This window comes from Lepidothrix coronata, unplaced genomic scaffold (assembly GCF_001604755.1).
Source record: "Lepidothrix coronata isolate B3197 unplaced genomic scaffold, Lepidothrix_coronata-1.0 Scaffold187, whole genome shotgun sequence".
NCBI classification, from domain to species: domain Eukaryota; kingdom Metazoa; phylum Chordata; class Aves; order Passeriformes; family Pipridae; genus Lepidothrix; species Lepidothrix coronata.
The window spans coordinates 674,048-685,195 of NW_016690367.1; the positions used below are offsets into that span (position 1 = coordinate 674,048).

Here is an 11,148-nt window from a genome sequence, read left to right on the forward strand (position 1 = left end):
GAAGAAATTCTTGACTTTAGGAAGAAATTCTTCCCTGTGAGGGTGGTGAGGCCCTGGCACAGGTTGCCCAGAGAAGCTGTGGCTACCCCTGGATCCCTGGAAGTGTCCAAGGCCAGGTTGGACGGGGCTTGGAGCAACCTGGGCTAGTGGAAGGTGTCCCTGCCCATGGCAGGGAGTTGGTCTCTCCCAGCCCAAATCATTCTGTGATTCTGTGGTCAAAAAGAAACCTTCCTCCTAAATTCAGGTTATTCAGATCCAGGGTCTCTTCTGCCTTTTCCTGAATCCTTTGGTATTAGCTAATGCTCGCTGGGACTTGCTAAGCTCGAACTAAGCACCACAAACATTTACCTGGAGTTAAGGATGTCCAACTTACCTGTGCTCCTCCCTTCTTTCCCATCAGCCCCCAAGTGGAGTTACCTCCTTACCTGGAGAGGATCAAGCAGCAAGCCAACGAGGCCTTTGCCTGCCAGCTGTGGACTCAGGCCATCCAGCTCTACAGCAAAGCAGTGCAGAAAGCCCCCAACAATGCCATGCTCTATGGGAACAGGGCTGCTGCCTACATGAAGCGCAAGTGGTAAGGAGCCAGAGTGTCAGAGTTCAGTGTCACAGGTGCCTGACTTCCAAGGACCACGGATATCTTGTTGGAGGACCTGGTTTTCCTGTGGGGTTGGGGTTATTGGGTTGAGTCATAAGTGGGCACCTCTGGCACAGCAGTGTGTGTTGGAGAAATTATGGTCAGTCCCAGCTGATAAAGCTCATCATCTCACCTGCTGACATGCTGAGTGAAGTTTTGATCCTTCCCTTTTTAAAAAGAAACTCAAAGTCCACTTCTGAGTCACAGGGTGTCTCCAAGGGTGTTTGCTTTTCTCTGGATGGCTCTGATCTGCATTAGAGTAGGGCTCTAAGGCTGCTGTCAACAGATGAGGTAATGGTGACTGTGCTTTATAACATCTCATGGTAGAAGGTTGGTTTAGGGCTGCCTGGGGTGGCTTTGTTTGCTGCTTTATCCAAGTACCTCATACTGGAGATATTCAGACCTGGTGATTCCTCTGTGTTACCCCAGTTAACCCACACTCCCCTTGACTGGAAACCTCTCAGAGGGATCTGGAGAGGTGGCAACTGGTGCCTTGGAATGTGAAGGGGATTCTGTCCTAATGGTTGCAAAACACCCTATCAGCCTCTGCAGTAGGTAATGTCTCTCTGACCAGTGGCCAGAGCTGCATCTGCAAGATGCAGCTGAGTTATTTTAGTGTCTGTCCCCTTGAGCAGAGTAAGACTGAGTAGCATGACTTGCCATTAACATATTTAAAATAGCTGTGGTCCTTCATCTCCATTTGCTTTGTGAGGATATCCTTCTCCTCTCCCTGCTGAAATCCCCAGTATGAATTCTCCTCTCCTCTTGCCAAGATAAAGAGCAGCCAGCAGTTGTTGTGACTGTTGGTAACTGGCCTACTGGCTGTTTTGCAATAGCAGAGATTTGGGAGCTGCCTCAAAAAGACCTCAGTGTTCAGAGGGAGAGGAACAATAGGTTGGGATTAAGGAATGGAAGACAGAAGCTGAGTGCTGATCTCATGAATGACATTTTTCATATAGGAATCGTTTTTCCCGAAGGGTATTGGCAGATCTGAACCTTTCAGTGTGTCAGCTACTGCCTTGCCACAGTTTTTGGTAGCAGGAGGATGTGAAAAACATGCACACAATGGGTTTCTGTGGCATGCAATGGGTAGAATTTAAATAGTACTGAGCTGATCTCTTCCAGGTGCAGAAAAGGGACATTTTTCTGCTAGAAACAGCTTCTGGTGTATGGAGAAGGTGGCTGGGATGTCACTGAGCAGGAGGCAGAGGCAGGCAGTGACCCACACTGAACCACAGCGTGTCTCTGAGGTGTTCTTGATGTTTGGAGCAGGAACAGGTATAGGCCACCCTCAGAACCCTGCAGGTCCTGCTTTGGCCTTGTTCTCTGAATAACAGAGAGATCAAGAAAAAAGGAAGGTCTGTAATTTCCTAACCTCCCCTTGCTCATCTCCCTTAAGATGCTGCTCATACTCTACAGCACTTCAAGGCTGTTCTTTGATATTTTGCTCCTAAAAGCCAACTGCATCACCCTCTGGATTGCTTTTAGCAGTCCATGTTGACAGTACTGAGCTGATTCCCAGTTTTGCACAGGCTGAGTCAAAGCTGTAACCAAGGGAGAAGTCAGTGCCTGCTTTACATCTCACTGTGTACGTTTTCACACCAGTCTGTTGGGCTGACACTGGTAAGTTGAGGCTGAAGGATGTTTGAGAGTGGTAAAGCAGCTCATAACCCAGTCAGGTCTGAAAATGTGACACACTAGTCTGTCATCCTAACAAATAACTTGCATCCCCTCTTCCTCTGATTAAAAGTGGCCTGTTGCTGTGTCCAGCTTCCTGAATTAACACAGACAGTGCTGCAAAGACAGCCCTGAAGAGCAACGTTCCTGCTACCCTTCTGCAGATCTCATGGACAAGGCATTCCACCTTCTGACTGTGCTGGCCAGTGGCCGATATCCACCTAGATAGGAGGGAGCTGGAGGGTCAATGGTTTGCAGAATATGTTTTGTTACACTGCTCCTTAGAGTGTAACCCAAAGAGCTGGAGCTCCTCTAGACGAGTCCAGGCACTGGAACACCTCTTCCCTGTTCCACCTGAATGTGAGGAGCAGCTTCTTTACTGTGAGGGTGACAGAGGACTGGGACAGGCTGCCCAGAGACGTTGTGGAGTCTCCCTCACTGGAGATATTCCAAAGCTGTCTGGACACAGTCCTGGGGAACATGCTGTAGAGAACCCTGTTTGGGCAGGGAGGGTGTCCTACGTGACCTCCAGTGATCCCTTCCAACCTGAGCCATTTTGGGATTCTGTGATTCCGTGACAAAGGCTCCGTATGATCTAAAACTGTTACCCTGTAGAAGGCACAGGGCAGTTCATCATCTTCCCTTTAGGACTGTTTCAGACAGTGCATGGAATCACAGACTCCTGGAATGGTTTGGGTGGGAAGGAACCTTAAAGATCATCCAGTTCCACCCCCTGCCATGGGCAGGGACACCTTCCACTAGCCCAGGTTGCCCCAAACTGCATCCAGCCTGGCCTTGAACACTTCCAAGGAATGGGGCATATAGGTTACGGGGTGAAACATCATTATTATTATTATTTATTAACCATCACATGGCACTCTCTCAGGACAGCTTGTGGTGCCTCTGAGCAGTTCAGGCTCGATGCTGGTGCACCAGGTGTGTCAGCCCTGTCAGTCTGAGCTGAGCACCACACAAGGCTCAACAAATCCCTCCCGCTCCCAGAGCACGAGCGGGGACACCCTTATTCCCACAGCCAGAGCTCAGGGAAATCAAGCATAGTACTTTAAACAGAATATCAATATCCATTACCATACCAGTCTGCTGTAACACTCATTTCTAAAACTCAAAGTTTTTTCCTGTAAAGGTGAAAAAAAGACTCCTGCTTGAGCTATTTGTCCATCAGGGCTCTGAGGTGGGGTGGGTGGTTCTGCAGCTCCTGGCTGAGGGCTCTGAGTGTCCGTGGGCAGGAGCTGTGCCGTGTGTCCACACAGGGGCACGAGTGAGCTGCCGTGTGAGGAGCCTGTTTGCCTGGCACGGGAGGCCTGTGCTGCCTGGCCAGAGGGCTGCTGCATCCTCCATCTTCAAAGGACTTCCCGAAATGTGTTACAGCAGGGAGCTCTGCTCTCCCGGATTTAAAATGGCAGGTCAGGGCTCGCAGGGCATCCCTGTGTGGTCACATCCCAGGGCTGCCTGTGGGCGTTGGGGAAGCTGGGCTGGGTCAGGTGGTGGCCCCGAGACACAGCAAATGCTGTTAGTGAGCTTTGTGGGGTGCCTGCTGCGTGGAAAGAGCTGGAAACAACAAGCTGTGGTGTGAAATGAGGGCTGGGAAACGGCAGTGGAAAATGTTTGCTGTTGCTGCTCGGGCTGTGTGATCCACTGCTCCCTTTTCCTCAGGGACGGGGACCATTACGATGCTCTGAGAGACTGCTTGAAGGCCATATCCTTAAATCCATGCCACCTGAAGGCCCATTTCCGCCTCGCCCGCTGTCTCTTTGAACTCAAATATGTGGCAGAAGCACTGGAGTGTCTGGATGACTTTAAAGGGAAGTTTCCAGAACAAGCACACAGCAGTGCCTGCGATGCATTGGACAGGGACATCAATGCAGCCCTTTTCTCCAAGAGTGATAATGGTGAGTGCCACTGCTCCGTGTGCTCCTTCAAGGTTACACTGAAATCTAATGATCAGACAAGGATTTTCCTCCTTAAACTGCCCCTCAGAAGTAAAGCTCCAACTTCTGAGAGAGATTGATTGTTACCGTGCACAAAAACCGGCCTGAGCCTGTTCTTTCCTTGCGCCTGGTCCTGGTTTGCTCTTGAGTGAGAGTGTGATAAAAGGAGTCTGATGTAGCCAGGAGATAATCTGGAAGGAAGCTGGTGCTCTAAGCCCTGCTCCCTGCTGGAATCGTCCTTAACTCTTCCCTAAAGCTGTTGGGGTCTCTTGGAGTGCTGTTTGCTTAGAACGTGTTCCTCCCCAAATGGTGTCGAGGGGAAAAAAATCTGTTGTCCTTCCAGCTGAAGACAAGAAAGGGGGAGGCCCCATCCGGCTCCGAGCCACAGGCCGCAAGGATTCCATCTCTGAGGACGAGATGGTGCTGAGGGAGCGCAGCTACGACTACAAATTCCGATACTGTGGCCACTGTAACACCACTACAGACATCAAAGAGGCCAATTTCTTTGGCAGGTATGTTGGCAGAGAGTGGCAGGGGTGCAGGACAGGGGTGTGGGCAGCAGCAGGATGCTCTCTTCCGTCGGATAAAGCCTCATGTGTTTATAAAATGACACAGGCACTGGTTTGGAGGGTTAAAAAAGACAACAGGAACCCTCCTCCTGTGTGGCTGCACGAGTAGCTGATCAGTAGGAGATCCACAGAGGGACCTGGTTGGGTTAGTGTTTCAGAAATCCATTTGGGATTGAAAACAGGACTCCTGGGGATAGAGGGACCAGCACAGGAGCTTTATCTGGATCTGTCAGCATGAGGGGTGTCAGCCTGTGAATTCTAGAAGATTCTCCTGTCTGCTAGAGACTGGCTCTGAGCTGTGACCTCCAGCCTGTGCTCCTCTCGCCCTAGCAATGCACAGTACATAGTCAGCGGGTCGGACGACGGCTCCTTCTTCATCTGGGAGAAGGAAACCACCAACCTGGTCCGAGTGCTGCAGGGAGACGAGTCCATTGTGAACTGTCTCCAGCCTCATCCCAGCTACTGCTTCCTGGCTACCAGCGGCATCGACCCGGTCGTGCGACTGTGGAACCCCAGGCCAGAGGTAAGAGCTGCAGTCAAAGACTCCTCTCGTCAGGAGGTGGAACATGGTCTTTCCTACTGTTTTCTCCCCACTGGCATCTCTAGTGAGAGCAGCAGTAACAGCCCCTGAGCTCTCTCCCTTGGTGCCTTGCAGAGTGAAACGCTCAACGGCCGCGTGGTGGTGGACATGGAAGGTGCTTCCCAGGCCAACCAGAGGCGGATGAACGCGGACCCTCTGGAGGTGATGTTGCTCAACATGGGGTACCGGATCACAGGACTGACCAGTGGTGGGGCTGGAGGCTCAGATGATGAAGACAGCTCAGAGGGGCAAGTCCAGTGCCGGCCCAGCTAAAATAGAACTGCCTCTCCTTCCTCTAATTGTTTGGCTGAAAGGGAACCTAGTTTCCTTGGTCCTGGACTCTCTCTGGTGAATGACTGCACTGTTTCGCACTATGCACAGAGTAGGACAAGCTGGCAGGGGCAGGAGCGGCCGTCTCTGTAAACCATCACCTCCTCCTCCTCCTCCTCCACAGCATGGCAGTGCAGTCCGGGGTTTGCCTTTAGTGGAATTTAGTCCCAACAGGGGTCTTTGAGTTGTCTGTAAGCAGTGTAACTGGTGATTATTTTTCCAGAGCTGCTGTATGATGTGGTACAGGGTGATGTTGCCTGCATTGCAGAGGGGATGTTAAATTCCTGAATAAAATACAAACCTAGGGCAGGGGTTATGGAATGAATTTACTGCAGTGATTCTGAAAGCTTGACTCTGTGCTACCAGCCTGTCTAGAGGCCCCCAGTTTAAGGTTGTTGGCCATGAAACACCTGTTTTATCCCATAACATCTTTCTTCTGGCTTCCATCTCAGACACGTTGTCAGCAGATGTGGCTGTGCTGTATTGAGGACTGGAGATTGCCTGTCTTGTCCCCCTGTCTTAGCTGAAGGATTGTTGAAGGCACTGGATATGTGCAGCTCAACAGGGCAGGATGTGCTTGCCCAGTTCTGGTACTTTCTCCTGTGGTCCATGAACCCATGGAGGGAGGTGACAGCAGTGGGGACAGGTTGGGTCAGAGCCTTAGGACTCGTGTAGCTGAAGCTGCTGAGGAAAGGGGCAGGTCACAGCCTCTCTCTCTGTTGCTCAGTGTGTGTAGCTGTGTTCACCTTCTCCTCTCCATGTCACCTGTGTGGGAGCTGAGAATGTTGTCACCGTGTGTATGTTACAACTACAGTTTGGAGCTGTTAGAAGCAGCATTTCTGGGCAGCCAGCTGCTCTGTCTTGGCCGAGGTGGGCCTCTTCTGCCTCGTTGGTGTGACATTGGATGGATTCATGATCCTCTCAGGAAACCTCCTTCCTCTTCCCGCTCTCCACACACTGACTGGCTGCAGAGCCAGGAGCACACCAAGAAACGCAGCACTGGTACTTCCATTCCTTCCCCTCTCATGTAGCACACAGCCCTGTTTTTCCCTCTTGCAGTTGCCAAACACTAAATACCCAACAGATCTTACACAGCTGTGCTACAACCGAACCCGCAGAGGTTGTTTTTTTCTAGGACTATCAACTAAGACCAAAGAGCCCCTGGAGATCTGAACCGCTCTGCGCTGTCTCGTAGCTCTTCCTGCTGAAGGTCTGAACATGCCAGCCTTGGTCCCAGGGGTGTGAGGTGTGTGTCTGGGAGTGTGTGCGCATGTGTGTGTGCTGTTCTTCCATGTGGTGCAATCCCTGGTCTTCCTGTTGCTGCTGTGGAAAGAGGAGAGGCCTCCTTTTCCTCCTCTGGCTGTTTCTGGCTGCCAGGCGTTGCTGAGCGAGGCTGCGCAGTGCTGGCTGAGCAAGGGCTGCCTCTCCCTTCCAGAACAGTCTCTGAGATGAGGAGGGAGAGAGGTCATGGAGTCTGGCAGCATCTCTCCAAGGACACTGTTCCCTGCAGGGAGAGAGAACTGGGATCTCATCCCTGCCCCTCAGACAGACGTCACCTGCTCTGTCTCGGAGTGAAGCCGAGTCCGCCCCGGTTTAGTGAGAGCCCCTTGAAACGACCGCCTCCCCTCGAGCTCTGGGATGGCAGAGTCCTCTCCACCTTCTCCCACTGAGGCAGAGCTCACCTGGGACAGGTCACTCTGCTCCTGAGGGCAGCTTTGCTTGTTTTCACGCAGAACCCACGACTGTTCAGTTCACCTGTTTGCTGGGGTACAGGCTCCCCCACCCCGGGTGTACCTGCTCTTCAAGACCCAGAGGCAGCAGAAAATTCTCCTCACTTGGGTGGCTTTCTGACACGCTCTGCCCTTTTCTTTTTTTGCTTAAGGCTTCCTACTAGATGCATCCTTTTTTTTTTTTTCCCCCTCTTCTCCTCCCACTCAAACTTTTTTTTCAGCTTTCAGTAGACAACGTCTGCAGACTTTGATTTTTAGACTGAGAGACTGAGATGGAAAGCTCTGAAGAGAACAAACCTCTCCCTCCCCGTTCACCTTTTGCTGTGGCAGCTATTTTTTGGGGTTTTTTTACACTCGTGAGACAGTGCAGCTCTTTTACCTGCCAGTTGCAGTGTGAAAGCAAACAGATTCCCTGCCTCTGCAGTGGGTTGCTGTTTTTAATGGCTGCTTTGGTTAAAAAAAAAAAAAAGATAAATAATAATAGGAGTGAAAAATCTTTCTGCCTCCAGCCCCTTTTTCCCTTGTTGTGGGCAGATTACCTGCTTGTCACTTGTTAATGAGGAATTTGTATTTATTGGTGAAGGGAAAAAACATGCTGGGGAAGTCGGGAGAAGATGTTGCTTTATTGACCTCTGCTGTTTACTTCAACCCCCTCTTTGGGAAAGCTTCTTCCTGCTCTTTCTGGTTAACTCTTTCTAGCCTGGGATATGCAGGGATGCCTCCTTTATTTTTGTATTCTAGCAATGGGCTCTCCGTTAGGAGACTCTAGGATTCTCTTAGTGTTGCAGTGACCATTGCTTCTCGCTTTTTTCGAGTACTAAAGATGATCATCTCGTAAACTTTGCCCCTGCAGTTGTAGAGGTAACACACGAGCCTTACTGCCCTCATTAGTAGGAGCAGAAAACTTGTTTCTCTGGTCCCTGGAAGAGAAAGGGTTAAGCGATTAAATAATTCTTTGTTCTAGTCCTTTCTTGGTGTCATTTTGTTTGGGGGATTGTTCTGGCTTTGTTCTACCTTCCTCCTCTGTGGGTGGGTGGAGGGTGGCCTGGTTGGGGCTGGGTGTTGTCTGTGCTTTGTGGAGAACAGAGACTCCAAAAACTCGAGTGGAAAGGGGGCTGGGGAGCCCAAAATGTGGTTTATAAGCTGTGGTTGCCACTGAGTTAGTGCTGAGTTAGTTTACCCAGGTTTGGGAACTCATCTGTCAGTGGAGTGAGGGTCCGACACCGTTTAGACCCAGAGATAATCCTTTGCCAAAGGATCTCACAAACTCACTTTCTCCTCTGGGCTCCTGCTGCAAAACCTCCCAAATACTTCCCTGCCCTCCAAGCTGCAGCCCTTAAGGAAGAGTTGGAAAACCAGTCTGCTGTTTTGAGAATCCATTTGAACTCTTTAAAAAATTCCCGTTGGACACCTTTCAGCTGAAGGCCTTTTGAGGCCTCTTCATTTCAAATCCTGTCTGATATAAATTATTGCTTGAAAAGGCAGCTCTGCTCTAACAAAGCAATGAGCATCCATAGCTGGAATTGGCAATCAGCTAATTGGGTCAGCTCTTGGAGTGAGTGGTTGGAAGCTGAGTGGTTGAATCGTGGGTGGAAATGGGTAGAAGGACCCAGAAAATGAGTTTTATTTGTAATTTTGGTGAGGGGATTGGGTTGAGAAGGGAGAGGAGTGATATAGTCTGGGATGTGGGGGGAGGAACAGTCACAGCCTGACTGACAAATTCATTTTTCTCTGATGGAACTGTTGCAGTGCCAGGAACAAATGTGCAAAGGGCTCAAGATGGCTCCTGTCTCTGAGCAAAATGGGAGCAGGATGTTGGGAATCTGCCTGCTGTGGGTGCAGGGGGGAGTTCAGTCCTTGGAATTTTTTCAGGCCTTGCTGCTGCAGGAGATGAGACTGATGGGGACCTTCTCTGGGGCTGGCACAGAGAAGAGGTGGGTCTTGTCCTGGATTTCATAGCTGAGAAATCATAGTGAGCAGCACTTGGCTCTGTGAGTGCTTCCACTTGTCCCTGAGAAACTGGTGGCTTTTCCTTTAAACATAAAAGTTGCCCTGTGGACCAGCTGTGTCAGTTGGAGAGGGAGAGAGAGAGGAGGAAATGCAGCTTCCAAGTGACAAGGAAAGAGAAAAGACCCGAAGGTCAGAGCTGAGGGGTGAGGTGGCTCAGGGCCACACAGTTGGGGTGGGTGGCTGAGCTGCGTCTGTTCCTGAGCAGCACCATCATCAATAGAGCCCAGAGTGACGTTTCTGGTTCATGCTGAGCCATTAGAGCCTGTCAGAGATTGCAGCAGGCACAGACCAGAGGAGGGGAACAACAAAAATGCAGAGCAACCCAGCCCAGCCTCACCTCCGGGGCGGGGGAAGGACACCGGGCTCCGTGTCCTCCATCAGCCCGTGGTGCCTCGGTGACATTTCCAGTCGGCTCCTGCTGCCGCCTCGGCTGTCAATGTCAGGAGGGGGAGGGGATCTCCTCCTGGAGTGGTTTGGTTCTGGCAGTCCCTCTAATGTTCGAGCTGTCACAACAGGGAAGGTTCCCAAGGAAGCGCTGCTGAACAGGAGCTGGCTGGGCGCCCGCTCCTTCCAGGCTCTGCCATGAGCCGGGCTGGGAAGGGGCTCCAGCTGCTCCCATGGTGGTGTGTGCTTGGACAAACTGGTCCATCCTCTCCTCTCAGGAAGGCTCTGGATCACCAGGGTACGAGCAACACCCTGGCACCTGCAGTGAGCAGGGAAACGTCCTCCTTGTCCTGAGGATGTTTTGGCTGAGGGGAGGTAGAGCTGCTTCCTCACTGACAACAGCAGAGAGGAGCCATCAGGGGCAAGTCCCTGGCAAAACCTTTTGTTTCTCCTCCAACGAGAGCTTGCACAAACAATGATGGCACCATTCCTGCTCTGCACATCGATCCAGTGCTGTAGTCAGGCAAGAGAGCTGCAATAAAACCCTGGCCTTTAATTTTATGCATGGAGAACTTCTTACCTGCTCTCCCCTCCCTGTCCTCTCCCCCCTGCCCCCCCTGCAGTTCCTGTTCCAACTGCAGCTATTTTTCCCTGCTGACTTCAGGTGTTTTGTATTCTGCTTAGATCAATAGCAGCACAACAGCAGCAGCTTTCCAGTTGTCACTAGGAAGACCCTGCTGTCAGCTCCAGCTCATCCGTGCGGTGCTGGAGCTGGAGAGCCCTTGTGCTTCCCTGACAAACACAAAGAGATGTGCAATACACCAGTGCTCTATCGATTTTTTTGTTTTGTTTTGTTTTAATTATTATTTTTTTTTTTTTTAATCCAGCCTGGAGAAAGCTGTGTTCTTCCCGAGCTTCAGCAGCTGGATTTGTCTTCCTGCACTTGGTTTGAGAGGGAATAAACTGTCTGAACAGCCCCTTGCCCGCGCGGGAGGTGGCACTGTGGGGACGTGTCCTGCTGAGGCTGTCAGTGATGTCCCTGCTGCGTGGCTTTGCCAAGGAGCTGGTCCCTGGTGATATGCTGCTTAGCAGCCTCAGAGCCACGAGCAGGAAGAGCAAATCCATTGCCTAATCCGACAAACATGCCAGGACCACATTAGCTGATGTGAACATTGGCCCCTATTCATGGGTTTTTCACAATCTCTGATGTTTATGGTGGCCGGGAGCAAACTAATGCCAGAGGTTTTTTTTTCCTTTGTTGAACAAAAAGTGTTCACTGAAAGAC

The 11,148-nt window shown here is 51.1% G+C and overlaps 1 protein-coding gene across 1 annotated transcript in view; it reads left to right on the top strand.

Annotated features, from left to right (window-relative positions):
* WDTC1 (WD and tetratricopeptide repeats 1) overlaps nucleotides 1–8,432 on the top strand; it is a 26,529-nt gene extending 18,097 nt beyond the window's left edge. The window contains exons 11-15 of the mRNA XM_017831110.1: nucleotides 333–574; nucleotides 3,986–4,221; nucleotides 4,604–4,772; nucleotides 5,160–5,352; nucleotides 5,485–8,432. Of these exons, the coding sequence (XP_017686599.1) occupies nucleotides 333–574; nucleotides 3,986–4,221; nucleotides 4,604–4,772; nucleotides 5,160–5,352; nucleotides 5,485–5,682 (1,038 nt within the window). The 3' untranslated portion in view covers nucleotides 5,683–8,432. The remainder of the gene's footprint in view (nucleotides 1–332; nucleotides 575–3,985; nucleotides 4,222–4,603; nucleotides 4,773–5,159; nucleotides 5,353–5,484) is intronic.
* The last annotated feature ends 2,716 nt before the right edge of the window (nucleotides 8,433–11,148 follow it).